The sequence below is a fragment of the Ailuropoda melanoleuca genome, chromosome 7, assembly GCF_002007445.2.
Source record: "Ailuropoda melanoleuca isolate Jingjing chromosome 7, ASM200744v2, whole genome shotgun sequence".
Lineage (NCBI taxonomy): Eukaryota > Metazoa > Chordata > Mammalia > Carnivora > Ursidae > Ailuropoda > Ailuropoda melanoleuca.
In genome coordinates this window covers 43,447,081-43,474,170 of record NC_048224.1, presented here as the reverse complement: position 1 = coordinate 43,474,170, position 27,090 = coordinate 43,447,081, and the positions used below count along the sequence as shown (strand labels likewise).

The 27,090-nt window shown below is 50.8% G+C and overlaps 1 protein-coding gene across 1 annotated transcript in view; it reads left to right on the top strand.

The window, feature by feature from the left end:
• ASTN2 (astrotactin 2) overlaps positions 1-27,090 on the top strand; it is an 877,356-nt gene that overhangs the window by 611,924 nt on the left and 238,342 nt on the right. Inside the window, exons 13-15 of the mRNA XM_034664390.1 lie at positions 14,979-15,103; positions 19,542-19,646; positions 22,622-22,801. Coding sequence (XP_034520281.1) covers positions 14,979-15,103; positions 19,542-19,646; positions 22,622-22,801 — 410 coding nt within the window. The remainder of the gene's footprint in view (positions 1-14,978; positions 15,104-19,541; positions 19,647-22,621; positions 22,802-27,090) is intronic.

Here is a 27,090-nt window from a genome sequence, read left to right as displayed (position 1 = left end):
AGATTGCAGGACCACAGCTGGATGGGTTATCTCTCCTACATATCTGTTCAGCTAGGAGGCATTCATTCATTCATTCATTGAATAAGTGCTTACTGAGCCTCTAGTGTGTGTTTCAGCCACTGTGTCAAGGCCGGACGCACAGTAGCAAGTAAGATGGACATGGTCCTTGCCTTCAAGTGTCCTTGGTCCAGCAAGGAAGGCAGTGAGTGACCAGGACCAACAGTCCAGTGTGAAAATGCCAGAATAAGGGAGGGATGGGTACGGTGGAAACCCAGAGAAGGGGCATCAAACCCCCAAATGAAGGGAGAGGCATCAGCAAAGCTGTCCTTGGCAGACAACAATGGAGGGTGGTAGGCAGGATAATGTCCCCCAGATGTCCATGTTTTAATCCCCGGACCCTGTGAATAAATTACCTTACGTGGCAAAGGGGATTAAGGGTGTAGGTAGAAATAAAGTTGCTGATCTTGAGGTATAGAGATTATCACCTGGATTATCCAGGGGGACCTAATGTCATTGTAAGGATCCTTCAAGTAGAAGAGGGAGGTAAGAGAGGAGGCCAGAGGGATGTGAGTGCAGAAGGACTTGCCTTGCCTTGGCTAGCTTTGATGGTGGCGGAAGGGGGCCTGGAGCCAAAGAATGTGGGCAGTCTCAAAGGCTGGAAAAGCAAGGGAGTGGTTTCTCCTCTTCAGCCTCCAGGAAGCATGCATTCTGTGTCCCAGAAACCCATGTCAGACGTCCGACCTTCAGAAGTACAACGAGTGTAAGTTGGTGTAAGCCACAAAACTGGTGGTGATTCGTAATAACAGCAACAGAACACAAACATCCAGACCCAACGACACATCTGACTTGGAACTGTCATTTTAGAAAATCATTCTGGGGGCGCCTGGGTGGCACAGCGGTTAAGCGTCTGCCTTCGGCTCAGGGCGTGATCCCAGCGTTCTGGGATCGAGCCCCACGTCAGGCTCCTCTGCTGTGAGCCTGCTTCTTCCTCTCCCACTCCCCCTGCTTGTGTTCCCTCTCTCGCTGGCTGTCTCTATCTCTGTCGAATGAATAAATAAAATCTTTAAAAGAAAAAAAAAAAGAAAAAATCATTCTGGCCGCGGGATGGTACATGAATTGGAGGGACAAGGCGGAGTGTGGAGCGTGTAGTTAATAGACTGTTGCACGGACCCAGGAAGCAAGGTGTGTAGACGAGGAAGGCTCAGAGGGTAATCGGCCAGATAGGTCCCTGCAGCTGAGAACTGCAGAGCTTGGAGTGGGAAACAGGCATGCAGAGAACAATGACATCTTGCAGAGGCTGTGGTCAGGGCCCAAACCAAGTACCATGGAAGCAGGACTTCCCTTCCAAAGAAGGGGCTCAGAGATGCCTTCCAAAGAAGAGGACACCATGAAGTCTCTTTGCGAGGCCCTCAAGTGGGCTCAGAGGAGGTTACGTAGAAGAATCGAATGCAACTCTGGCTTTGCAGGAGCCCAGGGGTCAGACAGGTTAGGGAGTCAGGCAGGTTAATGTGGCCTTTCTTACGGACCCTCCAGAACATGCAAGTTGGAAGCAGCTCTGGGCTAGAAATCAAGAATATGGATGCGTAGCCTGTTCTGGTCTTGCAAACCCGGGAGCCTTTCCAAAAGTCACTTCTCTGCCCTCTGCCTTTGTAATGGTCCCATATGCATGGGCCACTGCAGAGCCAGTGAAGCAACTTTGCACCCATGATCCGTGAAAGAGCCGGGAGGGTAGGGGTCATGAACTGCATCTTGCCAAGGAGGAGGGGCGGCCCTGGAGCCTCCCTCTGGAGGTGGTCGAGCTTGCATGAAATGCTGGGGATTTTATGGAGATCTGGCAGTCTTCCTGTGAGTCTCACACGTAGCAGCTGAGCTGAGAAGGGCTGCCAGCTGGCAGGCGCAGGAAGAAGGCAACAACGTCCTGCTGGGCCCAGACACAGCGGTCTGCTCTGCGGCCATGGCGGGGGGAAAACAGAGGTGTCCGGAGAGCTTTGGGGTTTAACTGTAGGGGGAGGTGGGCCCCCGAGTCAGCCCTGCCAGCATAGCTTGTGACTGCCTCCACTCCCACCGCACGCAGCGGGTGATGGGGAGCAGGGCCTTCTTGCTGGTCTCTCTCAAATTTGTGTCTCTTCTCGATATTCCGTCACACCGCTCCTCTACCATGTTGGTCTGGGTTGCTGCAAAACCTCATAACTGGCCTTCCTCCCTCAAGCCTGGTTCCTTCTTCAGCTCGCCCTCCACACTGTGTCCAGGCTCTAAAGCTCTGGTCAGATCGTATTGCTGTCCTGCTGAAACTCCTGCCGTGGGGTCTCCTTGACCTCAGAAGAAAGCCTGTGTTCCTTAGCATCCCTTTGAAGACTGTTAAGATTGGATCTCTCTCCCTGCCCCTGTCCAGCCCATCTTTGCTTTTTACTCAATGCTTTTACATCTTGAATCTTAGCTTCTTTCAATTTCCAGAATGTGCCATTTGAGTGTTCCATCTTCTCTATCTCTCTCTTGCGCTCGCTCTCTCTCTCACACACACCCCACTTTGGACTTTTGCACTTACTGTTCTTTCTTCCTGGACCCCACTCCCCCCTTCTTTTCTTGCTCTTTCCCTGGATAACCCCGCCCAATCAGTCAAGGTTCACCTTCTCCAGGCAGCCTTCCTACTCTGCCCCATCTGTGTTAAGTGCCCCTTGGTCTCTGCACCTCCCCTATGAAGCTTAAACTTTTTTTTCCCAGTCTTAAACTTTATCAATCGAACCTATAACCATCTCTTTAAACAGTTAAAGATTCAAAAAATTTCCCCCCACTACAACTTAGTTATGCAAAACACTGTAGTCTTCTGAATTTTCTACCGCTGATATAATCTTTTCCTCAAGTTTCCATTCCACTGATAGCAAAGAAGTATTTCAAATTGTCAATTAAGGTTACAGAACAGCCTCTTTAGAGAAACTATTTAGTCTGTTCAAAGTTGAACTCCTCACCAGCCAACCCTGTCTCTTCCTCACCGAGCAGGCTCCCCCACCTCCACTCGACCTCAGGGCTCAGGTGCTCCAGATGGTACACACATAGCCTGCTGGGTCCTTGCTCTGGTCACTATATGATTTCTTACTTGAGTTGGCTCTGAGCCCTCTTGTGCTGGCAATCCATTAGGATATGCATGGTCTTGGGTAGTCTTTTGAGAAGGGATATGTGCCAGAATCCACTGCCAAAGTCCAAATTCACAAGGTCCCCACACTCTGAAGCCCCCTTGTTCTAATCTTAGTAGCCTTCCCTATCCCTGCTTCGGGGGAGGGGGGTACGGCAAGGATTCTTGTCAGCTTTCTTCTCTCTACCCTGTGGGTGCAGGAATTGGAGGCTGACTTCTGCCAACCTCTTACTCACCTACTGCTTCCCTCTCACAGGAGCTCCCATTGGCTTGTTGGATAAAGGGACTCCCCATCACCCCAGACTAATCCCTGATCGGGGGCAGCAGCCCCCGTGGTCCTGCTCATGTGCTCTGGGACTTTCCCCAAACCCTCGTTAGTATCTTAAGCATTTGTAGGTGCTGCCCTCGAGGCTAGGGTGGATGTGGGGGGGGGGTGCTGACATCTAATAGTCCAGAAAGAGGCTGTTTACCCTTGAGTCTGAGCTCCTGGCCCCCTAGCCTTCTGTCCTCAGCAATCGCTCCCAGCACTGGTGGCAGAAAGAAGGATTTTCTCCTTCCTTTTCCTGTCTGGTGGGAACTCCCCTGAGGTCATAGCCTGCACCATCTGTACATTAAAATAAGACAGTATGATCTGAGTCAGCCAGGCCTGGCTTTGATATATAAGGGGACCTTCACTTCCGGCACAGGCCGGCTTTCAAAAATCTTATCTAGCTTAAGACACTACAAAGTCAGCTTTGAGATGCAAAGCTGGGCAGTGACCCCCTTTCTTCTCTAGATGGTATCTGTCCTTCTACCTAAGGTATGAATGCTTTTGATTTAGTGGGTGGGGTGCCATAGACAAATATGATTTATGGGGAATGAAAAATGCTTCATTTTAACCTTTTCAAAACCATTATTCACCATGCACACATTTGCACACACATATAGAAGCATTAGGACACATGTATCTCCTTCTAGGCTGTGAGGAGCTTGAGGACAGGGAATGTCTACTTTGTCATTGTATCCCCAAGGCCTGGTACATAGTAATAAAGATTTACTGGATATTCAAATGAATGAATGAATGAATGAGTGAAAGGCTGAATGCAAAAATGACTAAGTCTAGCGCTTGAGCAGAGAACGTAAACAAAGACCCATAATTAAGAAGCAGATGACAGGGGAACAAAGTTTCTAACTGCTCCCGGAGAAGAGCAGGGTTTGAGGGTAACTGTGGACAGACACTGGCATCAGTTTAAACATGGATCTCTGTGACTCCAGCACCTACAGAATGGCCACAGGATTGAACCCAACCCCTCTCAATCTGGGGTTCAGAGAAACCCAAATATTTTGTACCAGCTGTTCACCCCTCCCAGTCGCAGGGGTGAGGAGTGGCTTCCCCAGACCCTGCAGTGAGACAGTGACAGAGCCCAGATGAGACTAGGTGTCCCAGCTCATTGATCGCAGAGGAAACCACATCTCAGCCAAAAATGCTGCTCTCACTTGGTGGAAAGGCTCCGTTTAGTTGTAGGTGAGAGATGGGCACAGTTTAAACCGGGGGAGATGTCCTTATTGGTGCTGGGGGCTTATGGCTACCCTTAGAGGAGGCTTTGGGCAGCCTAGGGAAAGCCAGGGAGAGTAGACCGCTCCCTGCACACTCAACAGCTTGCAGCCCACAGCTCCTAGCCTTCCTTCCCCTAAGAAAGGCTGCAGACAGTGCTGGCTGGCTCTGGGATGATTTACTTCCCTGAAATACCTCAATTTAAATGCTAATTTCCCCAGAACTGAGGGGTGATTGGCTCTTGCATGCTGGTGGCTGTGTATTAATATATCCAAAACACTCACACATATTCTTAAATTGGGGCAGGAGGGAGGGAAGACCTGGCTGCGGCTTGTCATTCTTGTCAGCGTGGCTGAGAGTGCGAAATTAGACAAGACACATCCTCCGTGGAAATGCTCTGTTGGTTTGAGTCCCTTGGAGGTTGGGTGCAGGTGGCATGGAGGGTGAGGAAGCCTGTCTCTCACCTCTGCCCGCAACTGAACAGATGCTTAGGGGGTTTCTAGTATGAGCAGGCACTGTCTTGGGTTCTCTGAGGCTCGCGAAGACATTCAGGATCTGGTGTGGGATTCGGGAAACGGGACCATCACTGAAGCGAACTTCACATGAATCCTCCTCCCAACCCCTTGAAGTCCCAAACTCATTACTCCCATTTTGCAGGTGAGGTCACTAAGGTTCCTAAAATGGGAGCGGCCTCCCCAGAGTCAGACAGCATTTGGATCCATGTCTGAAGGTCTTCTGAGCCCTTGCCTTTTCCACCGCCAGACCCCAAGGCCACTTCTGGGATCTAATCACCGACAAGATGCATGAGGGAAAAGTGATAGGAAGGTTTTATTCCAACTGGGGAAAATTGAGAGGATGATATGGAAGACGAGNGGGGGAGGGGGGTACGGCCAGGAATCTTGTCAGCTTTCTTCTCTCTACCCTGTGGGTGCAGGAATTGGAGGCTGACTTCTGCCAACCTCTTACTCACCTACTGCCTCCCTCTCACAGGAGCTCCCATTGGCTTGTTGGATAAAGGGACTCCCCACCACCCCAGACTAATCCCTGATCGGGGGCAGCAGCCCCCGTGGTCCTGCTCATGTGCTCTGGGACTTTCCCCAAACCCTCGTTAGTATCTTAAGCATTTGTAGGTGCTGCCCTCGAGGCTAGGGTGGATGTGGGGGGGGGGTGCTGACATCTAATAGTCCAGAAAGAGGCTGTTTACCCTTGAGTCTGAGCTCCTGGCCCCCTAGCCTTCTGTCCTCAGCAATCGCTCCCAGCACTGGTGGCAGAAAGAAGGATTTTCTCCTTCCTTTTCCTGTCTGGTGGGAACTCCCCTGAGGTCATAGCCTGCACCATCTGTACATTAAAATAAGACAGTATGATCTGAGTCAGCCAGGCCTGGCTTTGATATATAAGGGGACCTTCACTTCCGGCACAGGCCGGCTTTCAAAAATCTTATCTAGCTTAAGACACTACAAAGTCAGCTTTGAGATGCAAAGCTGGGCAGTGACCCCCTTTCTTCTCTAGATGGTATCTGTCCTTCTACCTAAGGTATGAATGCTTTTGATTTAGTGGGTGGGGTGCCATAGACAAATATGATTTATGGGGAATGAAAAATGCTTCATTTTAACCTTTTCAAAACCATTATTCACCATGCACACATTTGCACACACATATAGAAGCATTAGGACACATGTATCTCCTTCTAGGCTGTGAGGAGCTTGAGGACAGGGAATGTCTATTTTGTCATTGTATCCCCAAGGCCTGGTACATAGTAATAAAGATTTACTGGATATTCAAATGAATGAATGAATGAATGAGTGAAAGGCTGAATGCAAAAATGACTAAGTCTAGCGCTTGAGCAGAGAACGTAAACAAAGACCCATAATTAAGAAGCAGATGACAGGGGAACAAAGTTTCTAACTGCTCCCGGAGAAGAGCAGGGTTTGAGGGTAACTGTGGACAGACACTGGCATCGGTTTAAACATGGATCTCTGTGACTCCAGCACCTACAGAATGGCCACAGGATTGAACCCAACCCCTCTCAATCTGGGGTTCAGAGAAACCCAAATATTTTGTACCAGCTGTTCACCCCTCCCAGTCACAGGGGTGAGGAGTGGCTTCCCCAGACCCCGCAGTGAGACAGTGACAGAGCCCAGATGAGACTAGGTGTCCCAGCTCATTGATCGCAGAGGAAACCACATCTCAGCCAAAAATGCTGCTCTCACTTGGTGGAAAGGCTCCGTTTAGTTGTAGGTGAGAGATGGGCACAGTTTAAACCGGGGGAGATGTCCTTATTGGTGCTGGGGGCTTATGGCTACCCTTAGAGGAGGCTTTGGGCAGCCTAGGGAAAGCCAGGGAGAGTAGACCGCTCCCTGCACACTCAACAGCTTGCAGCCCACAGCTCCTAGCCTTCCTTCCCCTAAGAAAGGCTGCAGACAGTGCTGGCTGGCTCTGGGATGATTTACTTCCCTGAAATACCTCAATTTAAATGCTAATTTCCCCAGAACTGAGGGGTGATTGGCTCTTGCATGCTGGTGGCTGTGTATTAATATATCCAAAACACTCACACATATTCTTAAATTGGGGCAGGAGGGAGGGAAGACCTGCTGCGGCTTGTCATTCTTGTCAGCGTGGCTGAGAGTGCGAAATTAGACAAGACACATCCTCCGTGGAAATGCTCTGTTGGTTTGAGTCCCTTGGAGGTTGGGTGCAGGTGGCATGGAGGGTGAGGAAGCCTGTCTCTCACCTCTGCCCGCAACTGAACAGATGCTTAGGGGGTTTCTAGTATGAGCAGGCACTGTCTTGGGTTCTCTGAGGCTCGCGAAGACATTCAGGATCTGGTGTGGGATTCGGGAAACGGGACCATCACTGAAGCGAACTTCACATGAATCCTCCTCCCAACCCCTTGAAGTCCCAAACTCATTACTCCCATTTTGCAGGTGAGGTCACTAAGGTTCCTAAAATGGGAGCGGCCTCCCCAGAGTCAGACAGCATTTGGATCCATGTCTGAAGGTCTTCTGAGCCCTTGCCTTTTCCACCGCCAGACCCCAAGGCCACTTCTGGGATCTAATCACCGACAAGATGCATGAGGGAAAAGTGATAGGAAGGTTTTATTCCAACTGGGGAAAATTGAGAGGATGATATGGAAGACGAGGTGGTTTTTTAACTGGGCCTCTTGCTTCCTGCAGGTGTTCCTCACCCCACCGGATCCCCTGCTAATTGCCCCAGTGCGTGTGCACACTTGTACACGGTGTTCACCAAGAGGGGGAGGCCTGACCAACCAGTCTCTTTTCCCTTCTGGTCCCTACCACCTCAGGGGGGCTGGGGCCCCTGGCTTCTAGCTGAGCTCCGTAGGAGCCGGGGTGCCTGTACACTTAGGAAGAGGAAGAAAGTCAGGTTTAAGCTCTGGGTGAAAGAGCTGAAATCTTAAACCCAAATTCCCAATACCCCTTCGATCCAGTGTCCATTGAGCACTCATTCTGTGTGCAGTTCACACCATGCTAGGCCCTGGGGGGGGCAGCAGTAAAAGAGACAGGCATAGTCTCGGCCCCCATGGAGCTCACAGTTCAGTGGGCAAGGTGGGTATCATACAGTGTCCCCATGAGCACATCTACAGTTAGGAGCTGGGAAGCTTTTTGTGGAAGAAAAGAGCTGGATGCTATGGGAGAGCGTAACAAGAGAACCAGTCCTGGGCAGATTTCTCAAAGGCAGGGAAGTAACGTATGGTCTGAGTGATGAGTAGGCGATGGCCAGGTGCAGGGTGCAGGGGTGAGGGCTTTCCAGAGAGAGGGCAAATCCTCAGTGGGCCCTTTGTAGGAAGCGAGTATGCCCTACAAGGGGGAACTTAAGGGCAATCAGTGTAGCTGGAGAACCAGGGGACAGAGGCTCAGAACATGAGGCAGGAGGAGTAGACAGGGGCTAGATCTCCAAGGCCTTGCAGACCTTGCTACGTTGCTGGGTTCTCCCCCTTGTCCTCGTGAATGGAGGCACCTCCCTGTCCACTGCTGTGCCCCTAGTGTGCAAGCAACCCCTGTGACATGGGAGATCCGAATCGGTGTCCATGGAACGAATGAGCCCTCGTACTCCCAGAGCCCTCCCGAGTCCCCGGAGCCCAGGAGCTGCTATTTTAAAAACGTGATGAATCTTTTCATAGAATATCAACTGAGCTTGAACCCGTTTTCATGGATACTTTGGGGAAGATGTCTGTCTACAGAAATAGGGGCCCTGTCACTGAAACACGGCACGCACTTAGGTACACACACAGACCCACCGTGGGCATGAGAGCGCCCCCACTCCCGCAGAGTGAACAGCAGAACTGCCTCCTCTCAGGTGATGGGGGTGATGGGGAGCATGGACCTGAGATTGATCCCTTGGACAGGTGCTTACTGAGTGCCGGGCACTAAGCTGGGAGCCGCATTGGCTGTGAGTGGTCTTGGCCACTGTCATTTTCCTAACTGCGGACCTCAGGTGGACAAGCTCCTTAACCCCTCTGAGTGCACTTTTATTTACAAAATAGGAACAATGATGGTAGCTGTCTCCCATAGTTCCTATGCAGTTAAAATCACACACACACACACACACACACACACACACACACACACACACCCTGTCTAGGATATAGCTAATGATGAACAAGATGATCGATAAATAAATATTCCTCATTCTTCTTCCTGTCTTCCTAGTATTAGGATTACTTGCCTTACAGTTTTTCTCCACACATGTACACACNCTGCGGCTTGTCATTCTTGTCAGCGTGGCTGAGAGTGCGAAATTAGACAAGACACATCCTCCGTGGAAATGCTCTGTTGGTTTGAGTCCCTTGGAGGTTGGGTGCAGGTGGCATGGAGGGTGAGGAAGCCTGTCTCTCACCTCTGCCCGCAACTGAACAGATGCTTAGGGGGTTTCTAGTATGAGCAGGCACTGTCTTGGGTTCTCTGAGGCTCGCGAAGACATTCAGGATCTGGTGTGGGATTCGGGAAACGGGACCATCACTGAAGCGAACTTCACATGAATCCTCCTCCCAACCCCTTGAAGTCCCAAACTCATTACTCCCATTTTGCAGGTGAGGTCACTAAGGTTCCTAAAATGGGAGCGGCCTCCCCAGAGTCAGACAGCATTTGGATCCATGTCTGAAGGTCTTCTGAGCCCTTGCCTTTTCCACCGCCAGACCCCAAGGCCACTTCTGGGATCTAATCACCGACAAGATGCATGAGGGAAAAGTGATAGGAAGGTTTTATTCCAACTGGGGAAAATTGAGAGGATGATATGGAAGACGAGGTGGTTTTTTAACTGGGCCTCTTGCTTCCTGCAGGTGTTCCTCACCCCACCGGATCCCCTGCTAATTGCCCCAGTGCGTGTGCACACTTGTACACGGTGTTCACCAAGAGGGGGAGGCCTGACCAACCAGTCTCTTTTCCCTTCTGGTCCCTACCACCTCAGGGGGGCTGGGGCCCCTGGCTCCTAGCTGAGCTCCGTAGGAGCCGGGGTGCCTGTACACTTAGGAAGAGGAAGAAAGTCAGGTTTAAGCTCTGGGTGAAAGAGCTGAAATCTTAAACCCAAATTCCCAATACCCCTTCGATCCAGTGTCCATTGAGCACTCATTCTGTGTGCAGTTCACACCATGCTAGGCCCTGGGGGGGCAGCAGTAAAAGAGACAGGCATAGTCTCGGCCCCCATGGAGCTCACAGTTCAGTGGGCAAGGTGGGTATCATACAGTGTCCCCATGAGCACATCTACAGTTAGGAGCTGGGAAGCTTTTTGTGGAAGAAAAGAGCTGGATGCTATGGGAGAGCGTAACAAGAGAACCAGTCCTGGGCAGATTTCTCAAAGGCAGGGAAGTAACGTATGGTCTGAGTGATGAGTAGGCGATGGCCAGGTGCAGGGTGCAGGGGTGAGGGCTTTCCAGAGAGAGGGCAAATCCTCAGTGGGCCCTTTGTAGGAAGCGAGTATGCCCTACAAGGGGGAACTTAAGGGCAATCAGTGTAGCTGGAGAACCAGGGGACAGAGGCTCAGAACATGAGGCAGGAGGAGTAGACAGGGGCTAGATCTCCAAGGCCTTGCAGACCTTGCTACGTTGCTGGGTTCTCCCCCTTGTCCTCGTGAATGGAGGCACCTCCCTGTCCACTGCTGTGCCCCTAGTGTGCAAGCAACCCCTGTGACATGGGAGATCCGAATCGGTGTCCGTGGAACGAATGAGCCCTCGTACTCCCAGAGCCCTCCCGAGTCCCCGGAGCCCAGGAGCTGCTATTTTAAAAACGTGATGAATCTTTTCATAGAATATCAACTGAGCTTGAACCCGTTTTCATGGATACTTTGGGGAAGATGTCTGTCTACAGAAATAGGGGCCCTGTCACTGAAACACGGCACGCACTTAGGTACACACACAGACCCACCGTGGGCATGAGAGCGCCCCCACTCCCGCAGAGTGAACAGCAGAACTGCCTCCTCTCAGGTGATGGGGGTGATGGGGAGCATGGACCTGAGATTGATCCCTTGGACAGGTGCTTACTGAGTGCCGGGCACTAAGCTGGGAGCCGCATTGGCTGTGAGTGGTCTTGGCCACTGTCATTTTCCTAACTGCGGACCTCAGGTGGACAAGCTCCTTAACCCCTCTGAGTGCACTTTTATTTACAAAATAGGAACAATGATGGTAGCTGTCTCCCATAGTTCCTATGCAGTTAAAATCACACACACACACACACACACACACACACACACACACACACACCCTGTCTAGGATATAGCTAATGATGAACAAGATGATCGATAAATAAATATTCCTCATTCTTCTTCCTGTCTTCCTAGTATTAGGATTACTTGCCTTACAGTTTTTCTCCACACATGTACACACGTGCCCTGCGCCCTGCCAGCGCCCTGCCAGCCTCCTGCGTCCCTTTCCCAGGTGGGTGGATTCTGAGCCTGCTGTCTGGGTTCTGTCTGAGGTCCTGGGCCGGGTGGAACTTTCCCAACTGCTGCTGTTCCCCTCCGTGTTTTTACCTCTCCAGAGAGACGGTCGATGCGAAGGCCCTGGGCGCCCTCTGCTGGCAGCAGCCGAGCAGGACTCGTGACCATCCCCCAGGTGGCCGCCAAGGGACCTGGTCCTAAGGGAATGTCCTTGGTCTTTGCTCCTGCTGTCTTGCCATCCCCTGCTTCGGCCCTGCCTCCCTTCCTCCCAGCCTTCACACTGGCCCATGAACTATCACCTGTGCATCTATCCCCTCCTTCTCAAGCATTTCCTCAGGATCCTGCCTGCTTCTGAAAGCTCGGGGGGGAAAACCTTCTTCCAAGAAGATGGGCATCATGAGCCAGGCCCTTGGCCATCCCGAGGTTGCCCACTGAGCTCCTCCCATGGTCCCTTTGGAGTCAGATTTACCCACCAAGTGAAGCCTGGCTTAACCAGAAGGCAGAGGGATGGGGGGGGCTGAAGAGGGGGGTTCTGCCTTTAAAAACAGTGCCAGAGAAGGTGTGGAATGGAGACCCCGGATGGTAAAGTGAAAAAACATAAGCTTACTTTCAGATCCCTCTTCCCAAGTGCCCTCTGTGCCAGTCCAGGAAGGCTCTGCATGCCCTAGAGCCTCCAGCTCCCCACTGGCTGAGAGAGGGTGCCCAGCTCCTCGTGATGGAGTGGGGCCTGGGAGGCCACGTGGAGATCAGAGCACCTGGCATGGTCAGGTCAGAATGAGCAGCAAGCTCCTTCTCTCAGCTGCACTTTGTCTGTCTGTCACTCACGGGTGCTCCTGCTCTTTCGGCTTTGACAGCGCCCTGCCCCTGAGCTGTGGTGAGGAATGGACGCTTTGGGGCCAGACCAGCTGGGATCTCCAGCCGCACTGTGCTCCATCTGTTCAACCTCTAACCTGAGGGCTGTAACGGCACCTGCTTCACAGGGCTGGGAGGGGATGAATGCACGGTGCCTGGAACGGTGCCTGGTGCACAGTAGGTGCTCACTAAAAGGCTATTCTTATCATCATAACAGTGATGCTATTTCATCAAGGCAGACTGAACAGCTTTTGTAATCCTCGTCTTACCAATGAGAAAATTGAGTTTTGAGTGGTCACCTCCAGGTTCTGCAGGTGGGGTGTGGTGTGGGCACAACTGGGGCCCAGGCTTCAGAGGCATTGGCGTCTTCTCATGCCCACCCTTACCTGCCCATGAAACAATTCGTGGGTCTCAGGGGGAAGGGTCCCAGAAGCATCCAGCCCACCCAGTGCTCCTGATAGCTGGGCCCCACTGACTGTTCTGCGTGGCTAATTTGTTGTCTCCCCCGGTAGGCTGAGAAGATCTGGAGGACCAGGAGAGAATCCAGTCTCTCTGAATCCCTAGATCCAGCTCAGGGCTCCACACAGCGTGTGTTCAGCTGACGAGGGCAGGGCCGTACCTTTGTGGGAAGATTTGTATCCCCACCGGCCAACCTCACAAGGGAGACAGGAGGAAACGTAGTCCCTCAAACCCTGGCGAATGTTGTATGCTCCTTTAGGGGCACTCCCATTGCCCCAGAAGTCTCTCTCTTTCTGTTCACATTGCTGTTCCACACAGCCAGGCTTGCAAACAGATCGTACACTGACCACAGACACTTAGGAGAAGCCATGATCACAGGCACACACACGAAGGCATGAGCATGTACAGCTCCCCAGACAGACGGGGTACACCCACAAAGGCACATGAAGTAGCATGCCTCAGTGTCCCAGTGGTGACCCAGAAACTCACAGTCATGCACACGCATGCCCAGAAGACACTCCCAGGCCCAGCTGCCTACCTTACCGAGTGTGCAGTCAGCAGACCTGGGTGCACATCTCAGCACTCACCACCTCTTAGCCCTGTACCACCTCTGACCTCTGAACCACGTGTTTTATCGTCTGCAAAAAGAATATAATCATAGCTATCTTGCTGTGAAGATTAAATGATAAAATGTATGCAGAGTGCTTAGCCAGACTCTAGCAAATGATAAGGATCCGAAAGTTTGTAAGAGATGATGGTGATGAGGGACATGGGGATAATGTCTCTTCCTCTGGACTCTGAGGTGCTTAGGAGTCAAGACGTGGGGAGCTGTTCACTAAATGAATGAATTGATGGGGTGCTTCATGGGTGCCTAGGGTGAGGTGCGCGCCTGGGGACACGGAGTACAGACAGGAAGTGACCAGGGCCCCTGTGGCGTTTGTGCGGCTGCTTCTGAACTGCCTGAGATCCAGCCTCCAAAGACATTGCTTTGGCATTCCCTGTTTTTTTTTTCCTCTTTCTGATTTTCATTTCAAGGCTGCCCATTCCAGGGGGCACGATGAAGTGATAGATACCCTCCTCCCTTTGTTCTTCTCCTCCCCGTCCTCCTCCTCTCCAGATTGTATTTAGGGTCTCAAATTCTGAGGGTCTCTGGATAAGAAATGACCTCAAAAGTCAGATGTTAATACAGAAATGACTCCGATACCATCCGTACCAAGTAGTTGTCCAGTTCCCTGCTTGCATACTCTCAGGAATGGGAAGCTCACCACCTATCCTGGCAGGCTGTTCTGTTTGGAGGCAGGTCTGTTGTGTGAAAGATTGAAGCCCGCCTCTGTGTGGTGCACTGTTCCTACCCCGCCTGCCCTAAAGACTACCTTTGTTCAGGGTTCAGTCCCCTGAGGTCACCCCGAGGACTGTCTTGGAAACAAAGTTTCCTGGGATGGCCCTACAGGGAAGGGAGAGAGGCCCCTGAAGAGATTAGGACAGGAGAAAGAGCACTAGACTGGGAGTAGGGGTGGGGGGGAATCCGGGAGCAAGTCGCTCCCCTTCTCTAGGCCTCAGTTTCCCCATCTGTAAAAGGGGGAGTCTGACCCAAAAGATCCGTTAGGACCTTTCCACGTGAACACCCACCCGTTCTTTCAGGCCTTCCTGCCCCTTTCTCTCCAAGTACTCCATGCTCTTCGTTCCCTCACATTCTGGCTCACCATTGTCATTGCTTATGCGAGGGGTTGTTTAGCAGCCAAATATACAGTTTGTAGAGCATCCGACTGTGTCTTCAGCAATTGGCAGCTTTATCCCATTAAGTGTTTACAGCTACCCTGAGATCTCACTTTATAGCAAAGGAGACTGAGGTTCTGAGTGGAGCAGGGCTTCCTCCAGACCGCACATCTGGTAATCGGCGGGCCAGGATTCGAGCCCTAGCCTGCCAGATCCTAGAGCCCGTCGTTAGCACCCTGTTCTCTGAGCTGGGATTCGGGGAGCCGGAGTCAGGACAGCAAGGACGCACACCCGCCGGGGAATCTCTCTGTTCTGACGACCAGCTCCCCGCCCTCCTGCCCTGCAGCCCCCGGCAGCCTCCGCACCCTCATTCGGCAGTCTTTCTGCTCCTCTCCACAGGGAGAACAACTTCATCAAGGACTTCCCTCAGCTGGCCGATGGGCTGTTGGTGATCCCGCTGCCGGTGGAGGAGCAGTGCCGGGGGGTCCTCTCCGAGCCCCTCCCAGACCTCCAGCTGCTCACTGGTAAGACGCACATGCCTGACCTCCCCCAGCCTCTCCGACCACACACCTGGCCTCTCCCGGTGCCTGTCAGTCCTCAGCACATCCAAGACGGGCCTCTCCAGGCCTCCTCCTTCCTGCAGGACGGAAGGCCAAAGGGACCTGCCCCTGTGGGGCTACTGCCCTGGGCTGTACAGAACTAGGCGGTTCCCTGAGACTCCAGACTCGGAGCCGAGCCAGACGGACTCTGCACATTTCAGGGATATTAACTGTAGTCACCCTCCTGGGCGTCAGAGCGACAGACCTTCTTCATCCCGCATAACCAGACCTTTGGACCCTTTGACCAACACCTCCCCATTTCCCCTAACCCCCCAACCATTCTACTCTCTGCTTTTATGAGTTCGACCTCTTTCGAGTCTACGTAAAAGTAAGATCATGCCGTGTTTGTCTTTCTGTTTCCGGCTTATTTCACTAGGTTTATCTTTAAATCATTCTAAAGTCAAATCCCTGGACCCCTCAACCGGGAGCCTCTCTTACTTGAAAGCGTTTGTTACACCAGCTTGATTTTGAACATGGGCGTGAGCCATCCTGTGGGGTGGGTATTATTTTCCCCGTTTTATAGATGAGGAATCTAGACTCAGAGAGGGGACAGGACCAGCCCAAGGTCCCACAGCACGCCTGCCAGGATAAGAACCAGGTACCATGGCTCTAAGCTTCTCCCTTTCCACTTGACTCTGCAGCCCCCTGCCCCCACTCCTTCTCCCCCACAGGGAAGCTGTCTTCTGCAGGCTCTCCCAGGGCTCCATATCTTCTATCCCACCCAGGATGCCCTTCTGCTCCCCCTCATCTTCTCCCAGTTCCTCTTCTATCCTTTGTGGAGGGACTTTCCTAAGATGTAAGGGCCCCGGCTCTGCTTTTGTGATACAGTAGTTGGGTATCTCAACTGCTGCCCAGGGAGGATGGTCCCCCTGATGAGTGATGGACGTCTCACCGAGAGGGAAATTGTCCCCTAGGGAAGACCCTGCAATGTGGCTGACTTAGGTTTCAGACTCCCTCTACCCTTGGGAGCTCCACGATCCTTTCCTGTGAAGTGGCACAGACGGGACAGAGGACCCACATGTGCTGAGGGTCTCCCAGGGGCCATGCACCATGCGTTTCTGAATCCATGTAACCCTGCAAGGGTTATTGTCCCCCTTGAAATGGATTAAAGAAACCCACATGACTAGTCTGTCATTGAGTCAGGATTTAAGCCCAGTGGGTCCAGACTCCAAAGCTGATGCTGTATCCGCGACCTTCCATCACCTTCTTGACCTGTCCTCCTTCAAAGAGGGCCCAGATGTAGATCAAATGAAATCACAGATATAAAAATGCTTTGCAAAGTCTGTCTAAAAACTACTGTGCCTTCCTTAATTTTCATAAGATCACAGAGTTTCAGAGCTGACAGGGACTGTTAAGGGCATCTAGTCCAATCCTCCTTAGCAATGAAGAGATCAGGTCTGTATTAGCCCCACTGAGTAATGATTCCTTTTGGATACAAAAGTCACAGGGGGTTCAGCACCCCTTAAAGCAGATAGCACCATGGTCCAGAGAGAGGTGCTGTGCTCTCATGAGAAGTTCCCTGGCTCTGTCACTATCTTTGTGTGTCCTTGAGCACTCTCTCCTCTGAGCTTCAGTTTCTTCTTCTGAAATACGGGGTATCACAATTACTTGTCAGCATTGGGTGACTACTAAAGATTGTGGGTGTAAAATGCTCAGTGCCTTGTGGTTCTGTATTAGTGTTTCAAGTTGTTAGGATTATTTGTTTGGATTTGAGGATCTTTGGAGGCATCCTAATAAGGAAACTGTTACATTTCTAGATTAAAAAAATNTTGGGTGACTACTAAAGATTGTGGGTGTAAAATGCTCAGTGCCTTGTGGTTCTGTATTAGTGTTTCAAGTTGCTAGGATTATTTGTTTGGATTTGAGGATCTTTGGAGACATCCTAATAAGGAAACTGTTACATTTCTAGATTAAAAAAAAAAAAAATAATTACCTGGAAAAGTACCTCCCTCCATTGCAGAGCCTCATTTTACCCCAAATATTTGGTGCAGATATAGGGATAGGGTCGGGGAAGATGGGGGTCAAGGATGAGTAAGGACTAGGAATGGGCTTATGATGGGGAATAGGATGCAGGTGAGTAGGTGAGCCAGTAAATCGGCATTTGTTGGGAGCCTATTATTATGTACCAGGCTCTGTTCTAGGCTCTGCAGCAGTGCGAATACTAAAGACCATGGCCTCGACCTCAAGAAACTGACATTCCCCTGGAGGACCTTATATTCCAGACTGGAATCCAGGAAGTGCCAGGGATGGAGGGAAGTGAAGGGCAGGGTGATGCCCACTTATGGGGAGTGAGGGGGAAAGATGATGGCTTTATACATGCCTCGGTAATCAAAAGAGGTAGTGTGTGTTTTTTTTCTTTTGGACATCATGCCACCCGATGAATGAACTGTATCCACAACCTGCTTCAGAATGCTCTGCCTCCCTCTCTTGAGGATGGGCCCCAGTTGCCAGTACCCAGTCCAAGCCTGCTATGAATCAGAATGAGCACAAAGGATGGGGTAGAGGCTACTTGGCCACAAGTGCCTGGTCTTCCTGTGCAAACTGGTTTCTCCTCCCTGACTCAAAACATGGCCTGTCCTTCCTCCCCCACCCATTCTCCTTCCCTTCCCAGCCCCTCCAGAGGAAGGACAGGACGGGCAGAGGAGATAAACAGAGAGGACATATTTATAACAAAACTACCTCGCTCCAGTAGACATATATTTGGAGATCATGAATATTTTACTTTAAAATGAAAGCTTCCACAGGGCGCCTGGGTGGCGCAGTCGTTAAGCGTCTGCCTTCGGCTCAGGGCGTGATCCCAGCATTCTGGGATCTAGTCCCACATCAGGCTCCTCTGCTAGGAACCTGCTTCTTCCTCTCCCACTCCCCCTGCTTGTGTTCCCTCTCCCGCTGGCAGTCTCTATCTGTCAAATAAATAAATAAATAAAATCTTTAAAAAAAATTAAAAATGAAAGCTTCCAAAAAAATTATGTTATTCCTGAAAAGGCTAAGGAGGGGGGAAAAATTGACAGTAATGGAAAACTTTAATACAGCAATAATGTCCAGGAAGAAATCATTTGTTCCAATGAGATTCTCATTTTCATCTTGGTATCAAATATCTCTTTAAGTGCCTCCTCACCAGGGGACAAGAGAAAAGGACAGAAAATGTGCCTACCATTTGCAGAGGATACATAACAACAATAATATTAACTGCTGATGTGACTAGCATTTCTTTATCGTGTATTTCTTCCTGATCGTAAACAAAGAGAGTTTTCAGTGCTTAGAGCAGAAAATTTAGAAAATGCAGATGAATATAAATCAGGAAACAAGAATCTTTTATACACCACCACTCAGGGTTAACCGCTTGCTAACATTGTGTTGTTTTTGTCTTTGTTCATTCTTTGTCTATACCTGTGTTTCCCAAAATGCATTCTATGGAACATGAATTCCAGTGAACCCTCTGGAAAAACGAGATTCCTCGGTCAAAAAAGTTTGCAAAATGCTGTATACTACTACCTTCCTAGAGCTTTAGAATGCATAGTAGTCTAGTCAAGGTGCTAAGAAATTATACAGATTTTTAAAAATCTTGTTTAACTTTGTTTAACTCAGTTTTGCAACGTGAGCCTTTCTGTATGTGCACACGTATGTGAGATCCTATGCACATCCCATGTTTCCATGTTAGGAAACAGTGGTCCACAGNTAAAAATCTTGTTTAACTTTGTTTAACTCAGTTTTGCAACGTGAGCCTTTCTGTATGTGCACACGTATGTGATATCCCTATGCACATCCCATGTTTCCATGTTAGGAAACAGTGGTCCACACAGGGCAGCAAACACAAAGGGCCGTATCATAAATCTGCTAGACAGCTGCTCAACTCTGCTGTCATCGAGCAAAAGCCGCCATAAGGCGATACGTAGAAGACGGGCTGTGGTTTGCTGACCCCCCAGTCTGCTTGTACAGCGTTGCTAGGTCACCGCAAGACTTCCGCTTCTGTTGCCTTATTTCAGTCTCTACAATGCACCTGTGAAGTAATGTCAGCATAGGTAGCCATAGTATCAGATGGGGAAACTGAGGCACGGGGCTGTCTAATGACCCGCGGCAAGTTGCCTGCAGGGTTAAGCAGAATCATTAATTTACTTTGGCTTGCTGGCAAGCTGTTGGGAAGAGAAAAAGCAGGATGGGGGCTGAGATCAGGGGCCAGAAAGAGGCCTGGAGGCAGGTCCAGATAAAGCTGTCGGTTCTGTGAGAGCCTGAATGCGAAGGCTGACCGTCCGCCTATTTAGAAGCAGTGGCCATTCCACAGAGCCCAGGGCTGCAGGGCGGGAGTTTTGGTGAGTGTTCTCTCAGTGTTGGCCTCCCGTGACCTTCTCATTCTGTCCTCCAGGAGACATCAGGTACGACGAGGCCATGGGTTACCCTATGGTGCAGCAATGGCGGGTTCGAAGCAACCTCTACCGTGTGAAGCTCAGCACCATCACCCTTTCAGCAGGTGGGGACTGCTACCGGGCGGCCAGGGGGCTTGGGGTAGCTCAGCACGTGCTCCCAAGGACTTGGGGTATGCCGGGCCCTGGGCTTGGGGTGCTGAGGGAGTGGGCTCCTGTCCTCCCTGCCATGAAGGAGCTCACAGGGAGGGTGGATGGACAAGCAGACAGTGACATCCTTACGTTGCGGTAGGTTCTATGCAATAGTGGGGCAGTGGTACCCCCGAGGAGGGAGCTGTCTGTTTTGAGGAATCAAAGGGGCTTCCTGGAGGAAGGGGTGTCATTGCAGTGTGGGGATGGGTGAACAGGAGGGGGGTAAATGACAATCTAAGTCACATTTATGTTCTATATATTCCAAGCTTGCGGTTTATAAGTTCTTCTGGTCTCTTCTGGATGATTTCCTTTCCTACCCATCTCTGATATAGCAATAACACATACCCCTCAACATGCATACCCCCCGCCCCCGGCTCTGCCTACACAAACCCTGTGTGTCAGCTGATGAGGACAATTTGTAATTCTCAGAATGGAACATGTTCTTTCATGCCTCTGTGACTTTGCACATGCTGTTCCCTCTGCCTGGATCTCCTTGTCCAGGGAACACATCCTGCAATACTGGGAGACCAGTCCTGCATTCTCCACTTCCCCCAGAATAACTCAGGGAATTCTGTGCAAACAACTACCTGTATTAAAGCACCAATGTGCTCGATTCATATCTGAGCTGTGTCTGTTTCCCCCACTGACCCAAGAACTGCGGGTACAGTGTGGGCCCCACCCATTTCCGTATCCCTGTATCCTATGTTGATATAGTCTGTAACAGAGAATCAACACAGGCTTCGTACTCTTGTTTGATAAGGAATAAGAAAAAAAAATGAAACCTGAAAAATTGGGAATGAGTGGAGGACTCTGGAAAGATGGTGTTTTTTTAATCCTGGCTCTTAATTGTAACACTGCCCCTGAGTTATTGTCTGGGTGCTTTCCTATGCATTTGCCAGAACTTTTCTTATCTTCTCTTATTTTGGTATCATTTTGTCCATGAGCAACACGAAACTCTTTTAGCCTAGGAATCAGAGGACTTTCCGGTCTGGGAAGTGCAAATATTAATTACCGCTGACATTGGCTAAGCACTTTATAATGTTTTATATCTTAGGACATCTATCAGTCCTGTATGGAAGATATTATTTATCCCATTTTTTTCCAGATAAGGAAACTGAGGGTCAGAGAGGTTAAGTAACGTGCGCAAGGTCACACAGCTAGTAAGTGACTGAACAGGAGGAGAGGAGGGATTTGATTGCAGTTTTGTCTGCCTGGTAAAGAGCCATGGGTCATCTCCATGGTGGTGTTATTTATTATTTAAGAGAAACCATCTCATCATTAACACTGCTGTATTAATTTCCCAGTTGCATGAGTTAACAGATTGGTGGTGAGGGGTGTCCTCATCAAACACCCATTCTTTGAGGCATGTTTGTGTTTTCCCTGCCACCCATACCCTCGCGCCTCACTCGTGAATCAGACTGTGATGTATCTGTTAAAACTACAAAGGTGTATCAGCTTTAATTAATCAATAATGATGCTCTTGAGAACCCCCTTATAAATCAAATGTTGGCAAATTAGAGTTCATGTTTAATGTTGAAGGAGAGCTTGCTTGCTCTTTTACAGTTTACTTTGATGTGGCACAGAATCCATTGCTCTTGTAATAATGGCGGTTGGTGTTTCCACCGTGTCCCGGGAACTGTGCCCTTGTACCAGGTCAGGGTGGGGTGGGGAAGAATGCTTGTGCACCGCCAAAGACAAGGCGAATCGAGCTTCTGCTTTCAAGGTGGTGCCCATTGAAGGTGCAAAGAGTAGGTGCCCCTGGCTAAGATTATGTGAACAGCTTCCTGGGAGGGTGGGGTGACTTTCCAGAGCCTTAGAGCATAGGAATGACTTAGGGAAGAAGTGGAGAGGCCATTTCCGGTGAACGATAGTGTGTATGTGTGTACATGTTATGGTTTGGGGGCTGTAAATGAAGAAAGGATGGTGGAAATCTCAGGTCACATGTAGGAGACCTAAGAAGGCTGATTTGGCTGGATGTAAAGCCTGATGTAGGTGGCTCATGGGAGATGCCCTTGGAGACCTGGAATACCAGGTAAGGTCATTGGTAATCTGGTTATTGGTAGCAGGAAGGAGCTCAGGCAGGGCTTAAGGTTCTTGGCAGAACAGCTTGGTGACCTGCCTATTGGAAGTAGGAGCAAGCGGGGAGCTGTGGTTATAGAGTGATTTCTGTGCAGGCTTCATGCTAGGCACTGAGGACCTAGGTCTCCTTGGCATGGGACTATGGCCAGAAGAGCAGCAAGGAGGCCCTTGACGCTGCCAGGAGAGAGAAGATGCACTGTTTCAGGAAGGCAGAGGCAGAAAGGGAAATAGTATCCTAGAAAGCCAAGCCAGGGATCAGATCCGAGGGTATCAGTATCTCTGCCGAGCCTGGGCCAGAGCAGCCCCGGGGCTCCGGCTGAGCGCAGGTCAAGCCCTGGCTGACTGGGTGCAGTGGAAAATGCATATGCTTTGGAGAAAGGGGGTTGGGGAGACCAAGGAAATCGTTCAGAGTCTGAGCTTTAACTGCTCACGTACACAGTGGGGGTTGCAGCGTTGGGGCTGAGGCTGAATTGGAACCAGCGGGAGAAACAGCAAACAGTGTGCTTGGTGCCCGTTAGTTGCTGGGACAGACCTCAGCTTTGAGTTCCTGACGGTGACTTTCACGTCCCGTGACCTGTCGCCAAGCTTGAGGCCTTCCCCTGCTGTTGGTTCTCTCTCGGTTGTAGCGTCTTGTGTGTCGACCAGAGATAGCAACCTTTGCTGTGTGAGCAAGGGGAGGTTGCTATGCCCCTTCAGACCCCGGCAGCCACCAGGCTGATCTTGTGGTGACACCAAATCCAGGCTGGAGAGAGCCCTCGGCCACTTAGACCTCCCAGATCTGACCCCCTTCCCATGCTCCTGCTCTGTCCAGGCTTCACCAACGTCCTCAAGATCCTGACCAGGGAGAGCAGTCGGGAGGAGCTGCTGTCCTTCATCCAGCACTACGGCTCGCACTACATCGCAGAGGCCCTGTACGGCTCCGAGCTCACCTGCATCATCCACTTCCCCAGCAAGAAGGTCCAGCAGCAGTTGTGGCTGCAGTATCAGAAAGGTAAGGCTCCTGCAAGCTGGATCCTGGCTCTGCCACGTCTGAGCTCTGTGGCCTTAGGCATTCCCTGCCCCTCTCTGGGCCTCAGGTTCCCCGCAGACAGGATGAGGGGCTGTGTGATGATATATCAGGATTCTTTCAGTTCAGGCATTTTCTGAGACCCTAAGGTAGCGGGCTGGGCTCCAAAATTCCTGCCTGTACTTTAGCCTCCTCGTTTCCAACTCTCCCCTGAAACTACTGTCGGGGAAGAGTTGGAGGGACAGGAGCCGCGTCTCCTTGACACCTCCTTTTCTCCAGGCTCTGGGAGGGCTCACTTTGTGTCTGAGGGGACAGTTTCCAATCTGTCCCGTGGAGAGCATTCTATCCTCAGGGAGGGTCTGCAGATCGTATGTCCCTTCCATCCTCAGCTGGTATCAGAACTGGGATTCCTCGGGCCAGACGCAGGAGACCAGTCTCTGCCACTCACCTTGGGAGCTTCGGTCCCTTCCCACCTCCGTTTTTCCCTTTCCTGTGAAATGGGCGCTTAAGTAGCCATTCGTGTCCACCTTCCACATGAAAGGGAATCAGTTTGTGTCATAGCATTTTGAGAAAGATAGAAATATTCCATACTTGCATTATGTTTTTTAACAGGTCTATGTATTCGCATCCCCATTTCACAGGGGAGAAAATGAGTCTCAGTCACGCCAAGTCAAGTGCCCATAGATACCCAGCTAATACGTAGCAGGGTGATGCCTGCTTCCTGTTATCATTGTTATTAAGGAGAGCTCACGATGATTGGAAAGGGTGGGGTGCTCACACCTTCTTCACATGGCTCAGCCACCCCATCTCAGAAACCAAATCAACATAACTCTTAGAACCACAGAATGTGGGAGCCATGAGGGACCTTACAGGTCTCACTGGGCTTAGCACCCCGAGTTTGCAGTTGGGAAAACTAAGGCCCAGAGGGAGAAGGAAGCTTGCTGAGTGTCACTGAGCTCCACTAGGTGGGTCCAAGACCAAGTGGGGTGCCCCATGCTCCCCATCCAGGGCTTTTCATGCAGCCCCTCCCCCCCCGACTGGATGAAGGCCCGATGCACCTGCCTTTGCCATCTCCAGAACCTTTCCTTTTGCCCCCAGGGGCTTGCACTCCCAACCATGGTCTCACCCCCCGCCCCCGCCTACTGTGTGCAGCTATGTGGGGCACGGGGTGGTTTATAGATGCAGGGGACATAATTGAGTTGTCTGGGAATAGCTCTGTTTTTATGGCTGTGACAATGACGGTCTTTAAGGAAGTGCATTAAATCAATAGGAGTCTCGTTGTCCTACCCTATAAATAACGTGACACATCATTAAGCAGGGCAATAAGCTTCGGGACTTTGAAGTAATACAATTAGGTTATGTTTATAAAAACCTTTGCTCACCGTGGCCACTGCGCCAGCTCGCCTCGGCCCGTGCCTGTCATGCTCAGTACCACGTCATCTCCATCCCCAGCTGCTTCCAGGTCTCGGACTGTTTCCCTCCAGAAAACCCCACTCCTTGCACAGTGGATGCGTGGGCTCTGTTGCAAGTAAGATGGGATGGGGGCAGAAGGAATGCCGAGAGAGCAGCTGGGGGCACCCTTCAAGACGCCAGGGTCCTCAGGGTTGCCACAAACTTGCTGGGGGAACTTGCTGTGGTAGCTTTCTCTCTGGGTTGCTTGTGCAGAGGCACGTTTCTTGCCTCTGTCACACGCTTGCTCCCAAGAAGAGCACAGGGGTACGCGGAGGCTGCTTTAACACTTCTGGGTGTGTTCCTCGCTCTCTCCACCTGCTGCGACCTAGATGGCACATGAAACACTGCGGTTTTATTTCTTTTAAATGCGGGAGCGATGTTTGCTGGAGGGAGGCTGAGAAGCTGGGGATTTCCCCCCGAAGAACTGGAAGAACTCTGGACTCAGGGCTAGCAGGTGACCTTTCTCTCCCCAGCCGTCGACTCTGTGTCATGGGCGCATGCTACACAAGGGCCCCCTGGGAAGAGGGTCAGGACGGGTCTGGGTTTGGATGCGGCTCACTCTGGGGGCAGAGCTGTGGGAAGAGAGAGAGCTAGCGTGGTGCTGGAGCGGGACAGACAGGCTTTCAAGTCCCCCTGTCTCTTCTTCCATCCCTGCCGGGTAACCTCGGGCTAGGAACTTCTAAGTTTCCGTGTCCTCATGTGTTAAATGGGGGATAGGAATTCCCTCGTGTGGCTTTTGGGAGAACGAAATGAGATAATACAGGTGAAATGCCTGGCATGTAGTTAGCACATGGAAAATGATAGCTTAGAATAAAGCAAAACTTGTGGGCAGGAGCTGAGGATTCTGGTCCTGGCCGCATCTCCTGCTCCCGTGGGACGCACCTTAATCTCCCTGTGACGCACCTGTGTCCCTAGAAAAGGACAATCCCTGCAAATATCCTTTCACCCCAGAGAGTGGAGGGGTGGAGGGGTTCCTGGAGTCTTTGAAATCTATGTTTAGCCCCAGGTGGTGGGTTGTCCTTGACTGGAAGGACGAAGGCTGCAAGAGAAGGTCAGGAAAAGAGACCCAATGGGGCCTGGGTAGCAACAAGCACAGGTATTAGTATGGCACTTTACTGTGTATAGTGCTGTGGGTTCTCCCACGCACCCCTTGAGGCAAAGAAGGCAAGGATCCCACTCACCCCTCCTCTTGGACCAGGAAACCTGAAGCTTAGAGAAGAAAAGGGGCTTGGTGGCATCACAATTTATGAGTGAAAGGGATGGTGTTTGAATTCCAGCCTGAACACGGTATTCCCTGCATCCTAGATGGTCCGGTGGCCACAGAAATTAGACACAAATGTCCCCTCAGTAAACGGTAAACCTTAGTAAAGGTTTACTGAAGATGGGGCTCTGGCTCCTGTTGGGATCTGGGGCAGCCCCCAGAAATCATTGGAAAGCCCAGGGGCTTGGGGGCAAATGTGCCTGATTAAAATATTCCCATGAGAGATTTGTTTTACTCTTTTTCCCCAAGTGCTTCTCAGTGTGCTTTCCACAGGAGGAATAAAAAAGAAAGTCACATTTATCGTTCATTAATTCTTTAGTTCACTAATATTTCCTAAGTGCTGCTTCTTGGCAGACTTTATGCCTGATGCTGGGGCACCGCAGGAGACGGGATGTGGGTACTGTCCCCATGTTGTTCATCCCCCATCTGTCTTAGACATCCAACATTTCACCATTTTTTTTTTTGACCTACTGGTAGACAGCTGGAAGCGGGGGGGAGGCACACAGTAAAGAACCCAGTCACTATCATGTGATAGCCCGTATCTATTCTTCCATGTGCCATTTCTGATCAGTTAGGGAATGGCTTATCTAGTATGGAGGTCATGAAGGCCATTGGCCAAGAGTGTTATGATTGGCAATGGCTGCTGTGATGCAGAAAGTGGGGGGCGGTGGTCTTTGTATCGTTTTCCCTGCAGCAGGGCAGAGTGAAAGCTGAAAGGGCAGACCCACCTTGCAACACTGATTGCAGGACGGCGCTGTGCATGCCAAGCAGGACTGGAAAGATCTAGGCAGGGAGGTGGGGTCTGCTACCACCAAGTGGGTCTCCTCAGCATTTCGCCAGTTTGGAGGGGACCAGAGCACTGAACAGGCCAGTTAGGTGGTGCCTGTCAGAAGCCAGGAAAACCATAGAAGTAGCCCAAGTCATCCCTGGACCTTCCAGGCCCAAGAGTGCTTCGTGTGAAGCCTCTTAGCCTGTGAGTCTCCTCCAGCCCTCGCCTCTGCTCCCAGGCCATGCCCCAAGCACCACGGATAGTTTTCAGTCTCTTGCCTTCAGCTTAATACTTTACTGCATGCTGCTGTGGTTCCTGATGTGTGTATATTTTAAAAAGCTACCTTTCTCCCAGTTGGGACTCCATTTCACTCTTTGACTTGATATTCACATATTCTGCCTTGCTGTGACCTTGATATACACCTTTTTTTTTAATGTTTCTTTATTATATTATATCAGTCACCATACAGTACATCCCTGGTCTCTGATGTAAAGTTTGATGATTCATTAGTTGCGTATAACACCCAGAGCACCATGCAATACGTGCCCTCCTTACTACCCATCACCATTCTATCCCATTTCCCCACCCCCTCCCCTCTGAAGTCTTCAGTTTGTTTCTCATAGTCCATAGTCTCTCATGTTTCATTCCCCCTTTCTGATTACCCCCCTTTTCTTTATCCCTTTCTTCCCCTACCGATCATCCTAGTTCTTATGTTCCATAGATGAGAGAAATCATATGATAATTGTCTTTCTCTGCTTGACTTATTTCACTTAGCATTATCTCCTCCAGTGC